This window comes from Rhipicephalus microplus, chromosome 9 (genome assembly GCF_043290135.1).
Source record: "Rhipicephalus microplus isolate Deutch F79 chromosome 9, USDA_Rmic, whole genome shotgun sequence".
Classification (NCBI taxonomy): Eukaryota; Metazoa; Arthropoda; class Arachnida; order Ixodida; family Ixodidae; genus Rhipicephalus; species Rhipicephalus microplus.
This window is the reverse complement of record NC_134708.1, coordinates 6,975,228-6,993,946: the sequence shown is the minus strand read 5'-3', so window position 1 is coordinate 6,993,946 and position 18,719 is coordinate 6,975,228. Positions and strand designations below refer to the sequence as shown.

The following is an 18,719-nucleotide window of genomic DNA, read 5'->3' as shown; positions in this document are numbered from 1 at the left end:
ATTTATTATACTGTTCGGGAGATACTGCCTTTCTTTTTTCTCGTTTTCTTCTTCCGGTTACCCCTGACGCAGGAGAAGGTTAGACTAAAAGGAGATTCGCCCCTGAAAACTATGGGTATGAGTGGAGAATGAATCCGGGTCGTTAGCGTGGCAAGCAGATGTTGTACTACACTGTCACTCGTCTGTTTGTGAATAGAATGAAAATAACTTCCTCTGCTTAGAAATGCAGAGACGGTTGTGGGAATCGAGGCTAGCCCGCCGCCTATGTACAGGCTTTGCCACCTTTTTCTGCATTCTCATGTCCAGACATCACTCTCCTTCGCGGTCTGTCGCGCTGGGAGAGAGGGAGTAAGTATTAACCCCTCTCACCCGGTAGCAGATGTCGACTGTGGCGCCATGCGCAAAGTCTCTCGGGACGTTACACGCACGCCCGTCAGGAGTGAGGGAGATTTTCTGCGGGACGACATGGGGTAAGCACGCAATTCTTTTCCGTTCGTCGGCTCCCTTTGTTTGGGGCTCGTTCGGACTTCGCCAATGGCGCCCAGGCCCAACGCTTACCTTTTGTAGCCCCCCCCCCTCGTGCACTAGGCCGAAGAGCGGTGCGGTGTCCTAGTGCGTGGTCATACTACGACGATCCGTACCTCTCAGAAGCCAACGCGACCAGAGTTTTTCCTTCGCTTGAGTAACAAGGCCCTTTTGTCCCTGTGTTCCCGTGAATCACCTTTCCCCACGGGGACGTGCTCGCGACCACCTGTGTAGTACTTTTTGCCTGTGGCGTGGATAAGCCCATTTGCTTTCTCGCAGCTCCTGTTGCAACGAGCTCTGTACTGTGTTTTTGGTGTTGTCGCAGGCAATAAAGTGTTGCGACCTTTAGCAGTACCATGTTCTCGCCACGGCGACGGTCAATGCGTGCCCTGCAGCTCGCTAAGACCGGACCCACGCTAGTGACCCTAATCCTTCGGGATCCGTGTACACTACATTGGCGCTTAACATGTACACTACAAAGCCATTTTCATGCTTTGCAAGCGCACGCATCCTGTATATACATGCTTCACAATACAACATGAAATATTGCAGTAAAAATGCATGTTACAAGCGCCGATTGCTATCGAGCATCAGAACATGTGGTTATCATAAGGGCTTCATCTTTTTAAAGCCTGTCACCCTCTAGAAAAGGCACACATATTTTATTATTTTATGTGGCCATGGTTGTGCTTGCAATAAAACAGACGGGAACAGAACTAATCACAGTTTTGATGAAAGGCATGTCCCTATTTCCTGTGTGAACCATGGTCGCAATGAGTAGCTTCTTAGTTGCCAGTCACAGACTTTTGTCAGTCAGCAGTGTGAATGCTACCTTATGATAGTGACAGCGTTTCGGATTTCACGAATTTCCTGGCTTGTAGACCCTGGCTTCAACGTGAAGAGCCCTCCTCAGACGAACCAAACTGAGAAAAGGTGGCCCAGCCTTGATAGCTTTGTCCTGCCTTCTGCAACCCCTTCGCCACTTTCAAGATCAATGGCAATGACTCCACACGACACATCCGCGGCAAGTTGGGGCTCTGCTGGGTATGTTTCTTCAATTGCCTTTGTATTGCTTATGTTGTGTTATCATTGTTTTTGTGATGTCACTTTACATTTTGTTTCTTCCAAGCATTGCCAAGGCAATAGATGTGTGTGAATTTTGGTGTACATATTGGGGGGTCTCGAAATGGCGAGTGAGCACCACGCCGCGCTCTTGGAGTGAAAGACACGGTCGGTACATACCAAACAACATACACACATTTATTTAACTAATTTATAACGACGATATCGTCCGTCGAATGATACATCAATCGTGATCAACCCACTAAGACATCCTTACATACATAGTGCAAAATAACAAAAACAAAAACGGTGACCAAGGTGAAATACACAAAACTTAAAAATTTTCAATTTTTTGCTGAAGGCTCTGTATCTGAGGCTTTAGCTGTGATCACTCATTGACCGTGACTGAACAGGCGACGACCGGCCTTGAAACACTGCATGCTCGACCCAGAGCATGCTTGGACCTCACAAACACATATGGCACATTCTTGTCTTCGCATAGAAGTGGCAGGTGTAAGACGATTTCCAGGGGCATCGCGTCGGCGGCCATGACGAGGGCTCGCCGAAATCATCATCATGGCCGCCGCGACGCCCCTGGAAATTGTCTTACACCTGCCGCTTCTATGCGAAGACAAGAATGTGCCATATGTGTTTGTGAGGTCCAAGCATGCCCTGGGTCGAGCATGCGGTGTTTCAAGGCCGGTTGTCGTATGTTCAGTCACGGTCAGTGAGGGATCACAGCTAAAGCCTCAGATACAGAGACTTCAGGAAGAAATTGAAAATTTTTAAGTTTTGTGTATTTCACATTGGTCGGCGTTTTTGTTATTTTGCACTATGTTTGTCCCCGACCAAACGGGATTCCGTCGGATTTTTGACTATATCCTTACACACAATTTCCATGCACTCCAAAACATGACAAACACACAATAACATACCCAAAACGGCGTCGCCAACGCCTGACTTACCACGTGGGCCCCCGGCGCGCAGGCCGCGGTACCACGCGCCGAGGACCCACGCTAGAGACAACCGTTCGCGGCAACCGCGACGCGCAGGAGAGCCTCGCTCAACTCTCGCCCGCCACCAAGGTTTGTTTTCCGCCAGGGGTCACCGCCGGTGCTACACCATGATGATGATGACGATAGTGGTGGCCAACTCTCGCAAACACAACGCCACCTATCGCCCGGTGGTTGTAACTCGAAATGCGGCTTTTGGGCGAGACACGTGCGCTGTGCAGCGCAAACTACTTTACAAAGGGCGTCAGCACTCTCACAATATTAAATTGTGAGAAAACCTCACCATCCTTGATCTCCTCGTAAAGGTCAAGTCTAACGTTCCTAAGTATCTGGTCTGTACCAAAAAGATTACTTACTGAGGGCAGCATAGGAATCTGTCCAGACTAGAGGCACCACAGGGAGAAGTTGCAGAAGTTGGCATGAAAAGAGCTCATACGGATTTCTCTGAAAGGAAGAGTTCTAGTTAATGTAAAATTTGTTGTGGTGTGGGACTTGAACCTGGCACCAACAGCTCTTTGGATTGGTCACTATGCCAGCTGAACTGAGTGGTTGGCTGGCAGATTTCTGTGCTACTATAAATTTTTTGACAAGGCACATTAGTGTCTTTGTAGCTTTACACTGCTAAATGGGTGGTTGACAGCATCCTTACACTAGTGAAGTTTCCTCCTATCATGTGATCTTTCACTGAACTGATTTTCCAGGGAAGAAGTGTATTAGAAGTGGCAAAATAGAATATTTTTCTAATTTCAACATGATTGAATTCTTGTATTTTGACTTAGCTAGTGACTTCAGTGGCCTTTTATATGAGGACCAGCAGAACCACCTCATCCATTGTGTGTGCTAAGCTAGCTGTTTCTTCAAATGCTCCCTAACCTGAGACATAGCCTTTGAAATAAGTCAAGTACATTTTTCCATGTCTGCCAGTGCACTTCAGAAAGATGTGACAACTGTGGTTCTGATGTACTATATCTAGGGGTGTGCGAATACTTGAAATTATAAATATTTTTCAAAAAGCATTTACTATTCAGTTTGATTTGGGCTGAAATTTTAAAATTCGAGCTATTTAAGCTTCTTGAACACAAATATACTGCTAACGTTCAATTGGCAGGGGCTCCTTCAGAAGTTTGATGTGCTTCACCCCATCACGTTTGCATTGCGGCAAAGATGTCTTTGAGGTTCTGCAGCAGTTGCAAATGTATTGATGCAACAAAACTTTGTTTCTAATATGGAGATGATAGATGTGGAAAAAGTGGGTGCTCAATTTAAGCGTTTTCGGACCTGAAATGTGGGCAGGAAGTGCCAAAAACTGGGTGCTGAAGATTTTTAGCATTCATAATTTAATATTGTTAATAAGTTTGGCTTCGACAAAAGTTGAAAGAGGAGAGGCTGAGGGTGTTTGCCTTTGATGTGTAAAATGTTGTCGGCAACACTTTGGTCGCAGTGTCTCATTCTTGATAAGACAACTATGAAACACTACCATGCCAACACTTTCTCATAAGAGTATGCTTAGAAATCCTCTTCAATTTTTTTAATGCAATTTCACTTCAGCATATTCAATTAATATTTGAGTAATATTTAAAAAAATGATATTGTTCATACTCAAACTTTAATATTTAGATTCACTTCCAATACAAATTTTGCCATTCACACAGCTCTAACTATTTCTTACACTGTCTGTTCCAGTTCAAGCTTTGGTGCCAACGCGAGCCTGTCCTCTAGTTCCTGGATGTACTACCCAGGATCAAATGCTTCCCTTGACAAGGTGGGTACACTTTATCGCACTGTACTGTGAGGGCAGGGTTACATGTTCTTGCAACTGGCAGCCACAGCTTACTGTTTGCGCTCACAATAAGAACATAGTGCATCTTGTACAAGGAACACAGGTGGGTGGGCTGCGTCGATTGTGCCACACTGTACTAAACCGACTCTGCTGCGCCATCCTGCTCCAAAACGCATTATTGCGCCGAAACTGCTCCCACGCGGTCTTTGGTGCCTTCATGAGCCGTCATCCATGATGTGCGTGCCCAAATGAGCTCCTTTATCATCATCACCTGGGGCGCCCTCTGTGAGTTTGGGGATGGTGATGGTGCAGAATAGAAGTTTCGCCTCAAAGGCAAAACAATCAATGCTATAGCAACAAATTTGAATGTTATACGAAGTAAGGCTTTAGCTAACTCTATTGGATCCGATCTCGCATAACTCTTAAAAGGTCAGTGGTGTAAGGAAATATGGTAGCTCAATGGAGTGAAGCAGTTTTTGTACTCTGAAATCTCAACACATAGTAAACAAACTGTTTGGTGATGTCTGCCAAGATAGCATGCACGTTGGCACCATTGACAGTGCCGTTGCGGTCGAAGTTTCAAGTTGCCTCTCTAACAACGCAGCCTACCCCAATGCAAACGAGAGACAGGTGGGGCATTTTCTCTGCTTGAGGGGTCATCAAGAGCATGCCTCGCACAAGGGGCAATGTTATCGCATGCACGTTGCGTGCAACGAAAATGACCAGCCCGTTTTATCTCTGCCTCAGCCACTTTTGTCACAAGCGCTTGCGTGCACATGCTTGAAAATTCAGACGCTTTCACGTGACCGTCACAAGCTTTATAAAGGTAATGTATGGCAGCATCGAAAGTTTTGGATGTTGAAACTTTTGCGAGTTTAAACTGTTTATTCGAATTGCGTGTCGGAAAATGCAATAAATAGCCACCACTGCTACTGCAGCATAGTGCATTTTGAAAGTAGGCTTTGCTGCAATGCTACAACACTGTGCGTTGAAGCATATTGCACATCCAAAGGGGCATTTGGGGACGTTGGAGTTGCTACAACACTGTGCGGTGAAGCATATTGCACATCCAAAGGAGCATTTGGGGACATTGGAGTTGGGGGCAGGAGTTCAGTTGCTTGAACTTCTGATTTGTTTTTCTTTTCGAGGATTTTACATTCCGTTACATTTTGTCACAGACACATAACAGCCGGAATTCACTGTTGTCACCGAGAATGTAATATGCAGATATTGCCCTATGCAGGTTATTTCACCATAAAAGACATAGAAAAGTTGATAGTGTAGCAGCTTCTCGTTGTTTTAACAATATAGTTTTATAAGCAGTACCCCTATAAGTTGGTTACAATATATATATATATATATATATATATATATATATATATATATATATATATATATATATATATATCGGTGTGTGTGTGTGTATATGAACGCAATAACATTACAGTGCTCATTTCACAGAAATTCTGGGTCTGAGTTGGGATCGAACCCGGGTCGTTTGCGTGGCAAGTGGATGTTCTACCGCACAGCCATGTGTCTGCTTGTGGATGGAGTGAAAATAACTGCTGGCCTGTGGTGCAATCTTATACGCGTTCCAAATCTGGCCATAAGTGTTCTGTTCCATCGAGTCGCTCGTGATTGGCACATTTGAGCTGTCGGGAATGCCGTGACGTTCTATGTCAAGTGAGCCCAATTCGGACGGAGGCGTTCCGCTCGATCGAGTCGCACGTGATTGGCCCATTTGAGCCGTGACGAATGCCATGACATTCTAAGTCACGTGAGCCAAGGTGTCAGGTGTCTGCTTTCGTCCATTTCTCGGACGGAGGCAAAGGAATGGTTGAAGAGACCGTTTGGAATGAAACGAATGGATTGAAATGGCTGCGAGGTGGCATAAATTGGATTTAAATGTATGCGCTTCGTGCCTTTCAGTATCCGAGTACTTTGAGAACATGGCGTCGCAGCGGGACTGATGCCCTTTTGCTGTGACTCTATCCCCCTTCCGTTGTCGTAGCCACCAGTCTGCCTGTCTATGTACCTTGTCGTAGACAGAAAGATGGATGGACAGACAGACAGACACAGATAGACAGACAAACAAACAGACAGATGGACACACAGACAGACGTATAGACGAACAGACGGAGAGACAGACAGATGGATGGAGAGACGGACAGATGAAGGGTTCACGGTTTATCGATAAAACTCTTTCAAGCTTTGCCCCACTCATCATCATTCACTCGGTGGAGTTACGAGCAAGCTGTGTCTCTTGCAGAGACACTGAGTGCGTCCGTCACGGACATTGGGCGCGTCCTACGCAGATCGTAGCAAGAAGATGTGCTGGTCGGAGACTATGCGCGCATCTCACAGAGACACTCGAAGCTTTTCTTTTCACAGGGGGCGCATTCCACACAGTTAGCAGAAACGATTGAGGAATCGCTCAGCGAGTTACGTGACCGAGAAGGGGTGCCGCGGTGCAAAGTGATTTCCCTCTCACTTGATGGGAAAGCTTTATTTACAAATCAGGTACATCCGTCATTAATTGAAGTAATTAGTGATACACGTCTGCACACGTTTGCCTTGCAGTGAGTCAATCAATTTCGCACGCAGCAGTTTGCAAAGCGTAGTAGCGCGTGGCCAAGTCCAGCACCAACACTCTCTAAAGACGACAGCAACGACTGCATCTCCCCTGCTACCCTCTGCACCGATAAAGGAGGAACGTCTCCACGTGGAGAGAAGCACATTAGCAATACAGAGAAGTCAACTCTACTCGACAGCTTTCTTTTTTTTTTTTCCTCTCTCTTCGCGCGCAGCCTTGAGAGGAGAAGGGTCTCTATGTGCAGAGACGGAAAATGGAGAAGTGTGGCACAGGCTCGTTGCAGATCGGCATTTGAAAGAGCAAACAATCCGCCACAGTCTTTTCTTTCCTTTTCTTCTTTGTCTTCTTTGCGTGCAGCATTGAGAGATGCCGCCACGGGGTCGGGCATGGTGCTGAGAGCATTTTCGAAGTGCGGTATGTTCGAATTAACCGTCGCAAGTGCTTGCACGTTCGAATTACAGGGCGTTTTCGCCCCATTGGAATACACATAGCTTTGGCGGGACCACAGCATGAGTTCGAATTAACAGGAAGTTCGAATTAAGCGTGTTCGAATTAATGAGATTCGAACGTCGCACGCGTAGTCGCATAGCGGTATATTGGGCTGCGAGGTGGTTTCCGTTTTTGCATGCTGATAGGTGTGCCCCATCTGAGCATACCTTGCCACAAACTGTTATAATCGATATAATGAAATAATGGATATAACGAAATAATTGTGGCTCCCCTTCAACTTCGTTATAACGAGGTATAGGTGTAATCGAGGAGGCCTTATTTTCGCTTAAGGAACATCACTCGTGACCTCCATTAAGTGCGGATGCCCTTGATGTATATATAACGAAAGAGCCTGCGTGCCCACCTGTTGTCATTCATGGTCTGTAGCCAATATTTAAAGGAGATTTTGGTATGGGCCTCTCGATCCTCGAACGAAGACCAACTGACATCCCCCTGGATAGCCTTCATGGTGACACGCTTATAGCGGCCTAAGGCTATGCAGCCCACCTCTCATTGTCCTCGTTCTAGCCAATCCCGTCTCGGTGCTGCCAGACAAACAGCCAAGTTTGCGTGGGTGAGACCAGGCATGTGCACAGCTTTCCACAGTTCGCGCACCATGTGGTATCGACTACAGCCCCACAGGCATTGTTGACGCACTATGCAGCTGGCTCGCTGTGCCGCTTGTTTCAAGCATGCTTCATGTCACGAGATGAGCTTCTCTGAGGTGGACAGTAACACGCCTAGGTATCGGTATTCCTCTGGCCTGGGCAGTTCTTCGTTGTTTGGCAGCACCAGACCAGCCTTGGCACAATCCCCAGAGAACTGGAGCACCGCTGACTTATTTGGATTGAAGGCCAGACATAGGGTGTCAAGGATGTTGGCTGATATTTTGACCAGATGTTGCAGTTGCACCTGATTTACAGCCAGCAGCATGAGATCATCGGCAAAAACAAGGCTGGGTAGTGTCCAAGTTGTTGGGGTGCCATCGTAGGAGCAGTTGAGGTTGAACCCCACACCTGAACCCAGGAGGGCATGTTCCAGACCACTGTATATATGGCATATGTAGCAATGGGGAAAGAAGGCATCCTTGTTTGAGACCACGTTGTACTGGCACGATGCACGTGCATGTTCCACCAAAGTTGGTTTCAACTGTATTGTCAGTGTAGAGTCAGCCCAGTAATTCAATCCACACAGGTGGCATGTTAGGATTTTCCATACGATAAATGAGGTGGCCACGGGGCACCTGATGACAACGTGCCCCGCTAATATAGTGAGCGGTTCGGCGGACCTTTTAAACTTAGTTGTGGCGGGCCCTTTTAATGCATCCTGTCGTCTGAGTCTCAGACTCTTCACCAAGCAGTACTCACATGACAAGGAAGAGCCACGTTGGTGTTACATTGTTACATTGTAGTGCAGTGACCATCCCTAAATAGTAATGGCCACACCTGGGTGGGTGTGACCGTCACCCTCGAAAGTTGTATGTGACGTGTGATTGGACAGTGCAATCTGCACCCATTCCTTGATCTAGGGATCTGGGGAGAATGTACCCTTTATAATGAGCCACCCGCATCGTTGAAGAGGCTCGCCATGTACAGAATGTAAATAAACCCTCTGTTAAGTTCGCCTTCCTGCTTCCTCGAAATCTTTCTCTGGAGTCGCCTTTGCCGCAAAGGCCGGTCGCAACAGTGTACATTGTCATCAGGTGTCAGAACATGGGATCATCATAATGATTTAATCGTTTAAAGTCAGTGACCCATAACAAGAGGCACACACGTTACTGTGCCTTTTCCCTTAAAGGGCCCCTAAACCACCCAGCTGTCGAAAGGAGATGAGAAAGTTGTGCTCAAGATTACAATGAACACGTAGCCGTGAGAATTTTTTGAAACGGTGCTGTAATAGCGGAATTACACGCGTTTGATGATCGAAACGAGATGATCGCTTTTTTTCTATTTCTTACGCTGCCCTCTTCCAAAACCGCTTGGCCCCTCCTCGCTGAGTCAGCTGAGTGCCCCTCCTCATCTCGCGTGGCATCCGTCACCGCTGACGCGCTCTTCAAGACAGCGTCTATTTCCGGTTGCCGCGATCCACCACTCCTACCACCCAGCTCGCCGTCAACTGTGTTCTGTGTGTCATCTGGGTGCACTGATCGTTGACTAACCGCTGTTGCTGTCGCGCTGGCCCGTGCCCTTATGAATCGTGCCGGTATGGACCCGATGTTGCCTTACGGGTCACAGATGTCGATTCGCGAGTGGCAACATGACCAAGAACAGCAAAGTGCGCGCAAATTTATTTATTTAAATACCTTAAGAGCCCAGAGGGCATTACATAAGGGGGGATACATACAAGAGGTTACTATAGCATCAGTAAAACAACATGTCAGTAATACTAGTAATCAAACTGACCGATAGCCCAAGCAACATTACTAATAACACAATAAGCAAAAAACACAGTAAGCAGCTCACCATAACAGGAAACATATTTCAAGAAATAGCAATAAACATTCTCTAAGCATGCGTTACACATTAAATGTCAATGGTGGTTACAAATTATTGTCAACTTCTAAGTAAGTTAGTACTGCAGACTGGAAAATGGAGGGTTCTGTAATAGCGACGATGTTTGAGGGCAGCGCGTTCCACTCGTTAATGGATAACAGCAGAGGTGAAAATTGGTATTTCTTAGTGTGTGAGTATATTGGATTGACCTTATGTGCATGACCAATGCGATCAGAAACGTGGGGAGCCGGGTGAATGAATGATCGGGAAAATGACGAGTCACTATGATATAAGCTATGGAAAAAACATAGGCGGGACAACTTTCTGCGCGTGGCAAGCAATGGAAGGTTCAGAGAACTCTTAAGACATGTTACGCTTTGGTGGCGAGAATGACAGGAGGTGATAAACCGAGCTGCTTTATTTTGTACCGATTCTAGCATATCAGATAACATTGCCGTGTGTGGATGCCAGATGGTTGACGCATACTCTAGTGAAGGCCTGATCAGAGCTTGATATGCGTGAAGTTTAGTTTTCAAGTTTGCGCATCTGAGGCGGCGTTTCAAAAGACCAAGTTTTTTTGATGATTTGCTGGTGATGTATTCAATGTGACTGTTCCAGGTTAGGTCGGAACTAAAGAAAATGCCGAGGTATTTTGTGGATGAAACGGTCTCAAGTACGGTGCTATTGACTATGTATCTGACGGATGATGAGGGGTTGACTACGGAAGTAAATCTAATATGTTTGGTTTTTTCAGCGTTGATGTGCATCTGCCACAAGTTGCGCCACTCTGAGTTTTAACAAATCTGACTGTAGGATGCTACTGTCATTCGGTTCGGTAATCTCCTTATATATAACGCAATCATCTGCGAATAGGCGTAGAGAAGAAACAATATTAGATCCAATGTCATTGATGTAGACCAAAAATAATAATGGTCCGAGCACGGAGCCCTGGGGGACACCGGATTTTACCATGCACTTTCTGGAAATTATGTGGTTAAGTTTGACCGATTGCGACCGGTTACAGAGGAACTCTTGAATCCAATGGATTGTTTTCTGATCAAGCTGGAGGTTACGGACTTTAGTTATTAATCGGTTATGTTGGACGCGATCAAAAGCCTTTGAAAGGTCTATAAAAATAGCATCTGTAGGAGCAGAGCTATGCATGGATTTGTGCAAGTCTGTCAACAATTCGAATAGTTGGGTGTTGCAAGAGCGTTTTTCCCGAAAGCCGTGTTGGTTTGGGATGAGGATGTTGTTTCTGTTCAAGTGAGATATAATTTTCGAGTAAATGATATGTTCTAATAGCTTGCAAGATATACAGGTTAGAGAGATTGGACGGTAGTTGTTCGGACTTGACATTTGGCCGGATTTGTATATGGGTTTAACAAAGGCATATTTCCAGTCTTCCGGTACACAGCCCGTGTCAAGCGACTGCTGAAAGATCAGCGACAATAAATACGCTGATCTGTGGCAGGTTAATTTTAGGAGTTTGGCACTAATTCCGTCGGGCCCCGGGCTAGTCTTGCGAGGAAGGCGTTGTACAGCTTGTGCGACACCATTTTCAGTTATTGTAATTGAAGAAAAAGGGTCGTGAATGGTAGGTTTTAACAGTGTCAGTGAGTCTAGTGGAAGTTCTTCCGTGAACACAAATGCAAAAAATTCGTTGAAGCATTCAGCACTTTCCTCTGGCGACAAAGCTTTGCCTTGATCACTCAGTAGAGTTGGCTCAGAAGGGTAGGCTGTAGGGTTCACCACGCGCCAGAATTTCTGGGGGTCAGTTTTCAAAAGGTTAGGTAAGGTGCAGTTAAAATATTTTTCCTTGGCCTCTTTTATTGAAGCCTCAGCTTGTTTTGAAAGATTTTTATAATTAAGCCAATCTTCCGGAGTATTAGTTCGTGTAGCCCTTTTAAAAGTTCGTTTCTTCCTATTTAGGCATCTTTTTGCATCGCGTGTGAACCACGGGTCATTTGTTTTGGTGCTGATTGTTAGTTTCGGGACGCAGCATTCTTCTATTTTTTTTAGTGTGTCACGGAACTAAAGCCAATTTTCGTTTGCAGCGCGATGTTCAAAGCTTGACTCAAATATTGGTATAAGATCATCTAACATACGGTTCATCTTATCGATGTCAGCACATGCGTAATTCAATAACTGCTTAGTTACCTTTGATTTGTCGGCACGTGGTAGATATAGTGAACAAAGGACAACTCTGTGGTCGCTAATTTCTTCAAGCACGTGGGTAAGAGCTTCCTGGGAAAATAGCTGTTTGCAGAATGACCGGAAGTCGCCGGTTGTCGTTCGGCCAATCGCAAGCATCGAAAGTGGCAACGTCTTCGAGTTTCACTGGTGATGTTACACATGTCAGTGGTGGGAATGGCGGGGACTGGAAAGGAGAAGCTATTGTTTTTTTGAAATTGCGGCGCTCCCGGTACCTGTAGCACTGCGATGCTTGGCATAGTTGATTGCGACGACATTCTGCACGCGATTCGCTTATTTACTTGAAATGTTTGGGAAAATATCAGAGGGGGTTCAGGGGCCGTTTAAGGTCACGTAGTGGGTGCATAGCAAATACGAAAGGATTTCATTTGCTAAGTGTTTGAATTATGCACTCTAAATTCTACAGAGGCTGTATGAACAGGAACAAGTACATCATTTCAACTGGTGTACTTTTACATGTGTTCTGTTAAACAGAACACATTTAATGTGTGCTATTAGTACAATATGTGATTTTAACACGGGCCATAATAGATCCAAATTCTTGGAGCACAGGGTGTCATTATAGCATTGCACCCACACATACGTGCGCACACACATGCGTGTACACGCGCTCATTGGTTTTGTTGTTTTCCTTGGCATAGAGTGGCTTTTCAGATAGGTCTCCAGATTCTGCACTCGGAGGAGCCACAAGTGGCCTACACTGGCGGGGTTCCTCACCTCAAGGTACGGGTGCTGCTCTTCCAATTTCATGGTTGTTTCTTTCTTGTGAATTGGTAATCCATTAACTCTAACTCCAACTTCATCTTGTGTCAAGTTGGGTTTTACAACTTCAGCAGTACACACACAGCCTTTTTTGTGGAGCTTAAAGTAAAAAATTGAGCAGAAGAAATAATATAATTGAATGTCCTCATAATGTTAGCCACGCCTGACGTAAAAATAGCTTTGTTTTATCGAATATGTATTTGTGAGAATGTATGTACATTTTCAAGAGCAGTGCAAGAGTGGTAAATGAGGTTTTTGTTTCCATTATTTATCCCATAATCCAGTGGTAGCATATAATGTTCATGATATCTAAGTCCGACTATGTGGGCTCATAGATGGGCGATTAATCAGTGGTAACAGACAATGATGCCAAAAAAGGTATAGAGGATGTTATTAGTAGTAACGATAATTCAAATCCGAACAAAGAAAAGTGGATGAAACAATAACTTGCCGCTGGCAGAGATCAAACCTGCAGCCTTCAATTCTCTACCAACAGCCCCGCCTTGGTGGTCTAGTGGCTAAGGTACTCTGCTGCTGACCTGCAGGTCGCGGGATCGAATCCCGGCTGCGTTTTTGATGGAGGCGAAAATGCTGTAGGCCCATGTGCTCAGATTTCGACGCACGTTAAAGAACCCCAGGGGGCTGATATTTCTGGAACCCTCCACTACGGCGTTTCTCATAATCATATGTTGGTTTTGGGATGTTAAACTCCACACATCAATCAATCAATCATCAATGCTCTACCATCAGAGCTACAGTGGAGGTCATCTCCCCGTCCACTTTATGGGGTATATGTGTATATAAACTGTAGACTCTTGAGTAAAGTGAAATCTCTTAAGTGGAACTGCTTCTTAAAAATGGAAGAAGTGCTTACGACAAGATCGGTTTGATACTTGTATTCTGCACCCCTGTTCATGTCTGAGTGAACTTAACTCCTATTAAATGGAACAGGTTTTCCTGGTCCCTTCAGGTTCCACTCAGTGAGAGTCTACTGTATACTCCATAAAGTGTGCAAAATGGAAGACTACATTATTAAGTCGAGTTCAAACTGCTTATGTATATGTATGATATATTTATTCATAATTTGAAAGAATTTTATAGTAAACGAATAAAATCTTTATTTGGATGCCATTCTTTAGTTCGGGAAAAATGTGTGAACACTCTTTTTCTGCCTGTTGGCGTCATGTAGCATGTGATCTTATGAGCTGGTGGCTGACCGATAATCCCTCGCATACGACTTTAACACATCATGTCTGTGAAATTGAGACTCTCACTATGAAAGAAGGAATGCATAAATTTGAAGGCTTATTTCTTCTTTTGTTAGACACAATAATAATGAGAACTAACAGACAGTGATGCCAGGGAAACTTTCCTTGGCATCGTTGTCTGTTAGATCTCGTTAATATTGTGTCTAACAATGAAAAAAATGAGCCCTCATAGATGGGGCACCATCTTAAGTGGTATATAAGTGCATTTTTAAGAATACAAAAAGAAATATTTACATGCAGATACAATGCAGTTTTCTCACATTGCTTGCTCATCACAGGGCAAATTGTGAAGCTTTTTTCCACATAGTGAATTCTATTTCTTAGGCACTGTTTTTTGATTCATGCAGTAAGATGGCACATAAGCGATGAACGGAGCTTGGATGACTACCTGGCTTCGCACGAAGAATCTGATCGTAGCCTGTCATTCGGTATGTAACTGAAATTTGATAAACCTGATGAGACGGATGCTTGGGCTGGTTGGTGATTCGTAATCAATATATTTGCACAGCAGTGCAAAAAAGCGAGTACTTACTGCATAACTGCAGAAGGAAGAAATTCCTTCTGTAGTTACAGAAGTTTATTTTCCCGTCCATGTTTCTTTGTTCTGTAGTTAACGCTGTGACTACTCGTCTTCTTGCGCTGTGCAAATATGATGATAAACCTTTTGCTGTGTGTGTGGTCGGTTACTTTTGAGTAAACCAATTTTACTCAGCTTTCTTGCTCTTCCGGTACATGTTGAGGGTAGTGTTGGGGAGCATAGCTGACTGCCTCCATCTGCCTTTCGTGCACGGTCACGAATGCCTTTTGCGGTCTTCCGCTCAGGTCCGGTTTTATTTCTTCTGGTGGATTTGGAACATCCATTTTTGTTGCGCTGCAATCGGCTCTGACTCCATATTATTGTGATATGCTGATTTACTCTGCATATCTCTTAGTTTAGGCACTTGCTCCTAAAGCAAATGAAATGATATTTTATATTTTAGAAACTAACTTTATAAAGGAAAAAAAATAATTGCATATATGAAATCAGCACACAAATATACATAAACTCACCAAGTTCCACCAAACTGATCAAGAAAAAAAAATTTGTTTGTCTGCCTATTTAAATTCTAGCATCGTAACGATTCAAATAGAATGGTTCGAAAGGTGGTGTGTAGAGGAATGCTACATTATTGTCAGCAGAATTCGCTACGCTTGCTGACAAAGTGTCGAAAAGGAAAGATGCGGTCGAGTGACTTCTTTAAACGCTGCTTTGTACAGACCTACCTGAGAGCGCTGGTGTGTTGAACTCTTCCCTGCGTCTGGATGCTGACATGGTGATCTCTCAACTGAACCACTATCAGAAGGCGACCAGGTCCCCACAGACAATGCACGGTGACGACCTGAACTCATCAGCCACCTTCAGCGGAGACAGTGTCAGTGGTGCCTTTTTGTTTTTACCTGATAAAAGTGTGCTGAACAGCAAGCACTACATTCACCATAACTTCTCGCACAATGTTCACTTTAAAAATGTAAAAATGTGCGGGCTATGTGGATAGACTTTCTTTTTTTTTTTTAAATAGAGTTTGAGCTACGTGTTATTTGCAGAGGCTGGTTATATGCAAGAAAATAAAGTTTATTTATATGGCTAGTTTTCAGCAGTGTAATTCAGAGGGAGGCTTTTTATAACCTTGAAGATCATCAGTGCCACTGCAATGTGTGTTATTGGTTTAAAATACTGTAATGGTGGTGATACAGCAAGAATATAATTTACAAAAACATGCATTACCACTGAAGCTGATATATGATGTCTTGCAGCTCACAGTAATATGATATGTGTGGTTTTAAAGATAAGCGAAAACACAAACTTGGCATTTAAAAAGGCACACTGGAATTGCAAAAACTTGTGTAATTTTTTCATCTCTGATAACAGTGCATTTTGTTCACTTCTACAAAAAATGGTGTGTTTTTATTGCATTCTTTCATCATAAGACGATCCACAATATGGAATAATTTATTTTTCTCGTTTCTTTACTTTAGTGTTTGTTTGATATTTTGTTACTATTTGGTCACAATTGTAGGTCTGGAAGAAGTGGTCTATTGATAAAGACAAGCTGGACATTTGGGTCGAGAATATTCGAAAGGTTTGTGAATACTTTTTATGTCTGCCAATGGCCACACTGTGACAGAAATGGCGACTACCAATTAGTAATTTAAAAAAGCCAACTGCAGAAAGCGTGCTCTTCATGGATTGATGTTAAATAAAAGTAGGAAATTTTGTAACAAACCACTTTGTCAAGAATGACTGGTTTCTTGATGGTAAGAGACCTAATGTACATTGATGCCAAAGGGGCTGTTACGAGCAGTGTTGGGATGTAAACAGGAAAAAGAAAAGCTGACTAAGAAACAAATTGACACTGGAAGGGATCAAACCAGTAATCTTCGAATAATGCGTCAGACACTGTGCTGTCTGAGCTACGGCAATGGTCACCCCCCTCCATTCTCTTTGTTGGGTTTACATTCTTGATGGAATGATTGGAGTTCATTATATTTTGCATCCTAGTGTTTCCGATAGCTAACATATAGCCATGTTCCTGTAGTAGCAGTTAGTTGTCAGCTATATTTGTTATGTAGGAAACTTGGGAACATATCCTACTCAACATGAGGAAAGCCACATGTAGAAAGCACACTAATAGTAAATGTGGGTGCATGAGCATAATGGCTTAAACAATGGTGTTAATGTGTGATCAGTTGCTCTGTACCTTGTAAAAAAACTTGTGGCTTGACTCTGAGGCAGTATCTCACCTTGTGAAGATGAGCAGCAGTATTTTTGTTTATGTCGCAGTGGATCAGCCAGACCATCGTGAAGCGAGTGGACTCCGAGATAGACTCTATCAACACTACGCTCCAGAGGTTAGGATCTTCAGACTTGCGTATTGGCGGTAAGTGCAGCACCCTTAAGCACTCGCCAGCTACTTCATTTTGAAGTGCACTAACATTGATAACTCGCATCATGGTTCTCATGTTTGTGTTGGTAATGAGTTGTACTCTTGCTTCTCTTTCACCACGCTATAGTAGCACAGTGCTTGCCTGGAATTGTGTCTCGCGAATCTCCAGTATAAAGCATCATGCTAACGTCATGCCAGGGTCACTTCAAAACACTGCTGATACAAGTATTACCAGCATTTTGATCACTTGAGAAATACTGTATTCTCAGGAACACAACAAGCTACAACAGACATCTGCAGTTTTAGCAGGTTTTTAACATAAGGCCTTATTAGTCATTATTCTACATAAAACACACAGTCAATAAAACTAATAATTTAATTCATTATATTGAAACTAGTATTAACTTGAAATTTGACTCATGTAAAGTACAATCACTAGAGGATTTGAACTGGTATAGCACATTACGGGGAGGAAGAAACGGCCAAGCAGACCGACACAAGAGGACAGAGCGCTAGCGCTCTGTCCTCTTGTGTCGGTCTGCTCGGCCGTTTCTTCCTCCCCGTAATGCGCTATACCAGTTCAAGTACGACGAACCAACTCGCCCAATCTTCAACACTAGAGGATTAATTTTTTTTGTGTGTGAAAAGTGCTGCAAGGATGTCCTTTACTATGGCAATAAAAATAAATGTCAATAATATGAGAAAAATTGACTTTGTTATGCGTACACATATATTAAGATTTCTGATAAACATGGTTCATTGTATCAAGGAAAGAAATGCCGTGTTCTATGGGCATGAAGTCATACAAAGCTAAAAAATGTTATAATAAATTTCATTATGTTGAGGTGTAACTGCACTGTTATACATGTTATCAGATTTCTCATGTGGTTTGTCGCATCAATGTTCAAAGTTCAAATCAGGTTAAGCTACGAAATAATCCAAGTGCAAAAAACGGGGACACAGGTTGAAACAAACACAAGATATGTGCATCTTTCTGTGAGTATATCTTTCAAAGCGATACTTCTTTGCAGACTAGCTGGTTCATACTTGAGTTTTCAAGTGTATCTCTTTGGTGTTTGATTTGCCATGCATTGTCAACATGCTGAAGCCTCTAAACTTTTCATGTTCCGATGCTCAGAGCAATAATCACTGAAATGTTATGGCATAGCATGTACATAGTATAATCCGTTTTATGGGACCTCCGTGTGATAGAGATTTCTAAAGGGAAATGTCATGAAGATTAGTGGGCTTGTGTGAATAGCAAATTCGAAGTGAAGTGTGATTTGGTCAAATAATATCAAAGTGAGTTCGAATAGTATGTATTACATACTATTATGAAATTTAGCTTATTTCTCATGACCGAACTAGCCTGCGCAATTTTTTTTTTTTAAATTAAAATGAAGCACTTGAAAATGTCTTTTTTTTGTTCAAAGGAAGAGGAAGCAACCTTGAATTGAAGGATTCGGCCTTTGGTAAAATGCAAGGGAAAACCTCTAAAATATGTTACGTTTTAAAATTTGCTATACTTAGAGCATATGAGCTAGCATAACAAGCTTTTAATATTAAAAAAGGATCAATCAATGCCGGGATGTTCATT

General features: G+C 43.6%; 1 protein-coding gene across 1 annotated transcript in view; it reads left to right on the top strand.

Annotated features, from left to right (window-relative positions):
* The window catches only part of LOC119164830 (transmembrane protein 209), a 36,019-nt gene that overhangs the window by 4,324 nt on the left and 12,976 nt on the right, over positions 1-18,719 (top strand). Inside the window, exons 4-10 of the mRNA XM_075873033.1 lie at positions 1,407-1,569; positions 4,284-4,362; positions 12,810-12,891; positions 14,546-14,626; positions 15,456-15,610; positions 16,256-16,318; positions 17,020-17,116. Of these exons, the coding sequence (XP_075729148.1) occupies positions 1,407-1,569; positions 4,284-4,362; positions 12,810-12,891; positions 14,546-14,626; positions 15,456-15,610; positions 16,256-16,318; positions 17,020-17,116 (720 nt within the window). The remainder of the gene's footprint in view (positions 1-1,406; positions 1,570-4,283; positions 4,363-12,809; positions 12,892-14,545; positions 14,627-15,455; positions 15,611-16,255; positions 16,319-17,019; positions 17,117-18,719) is intronic.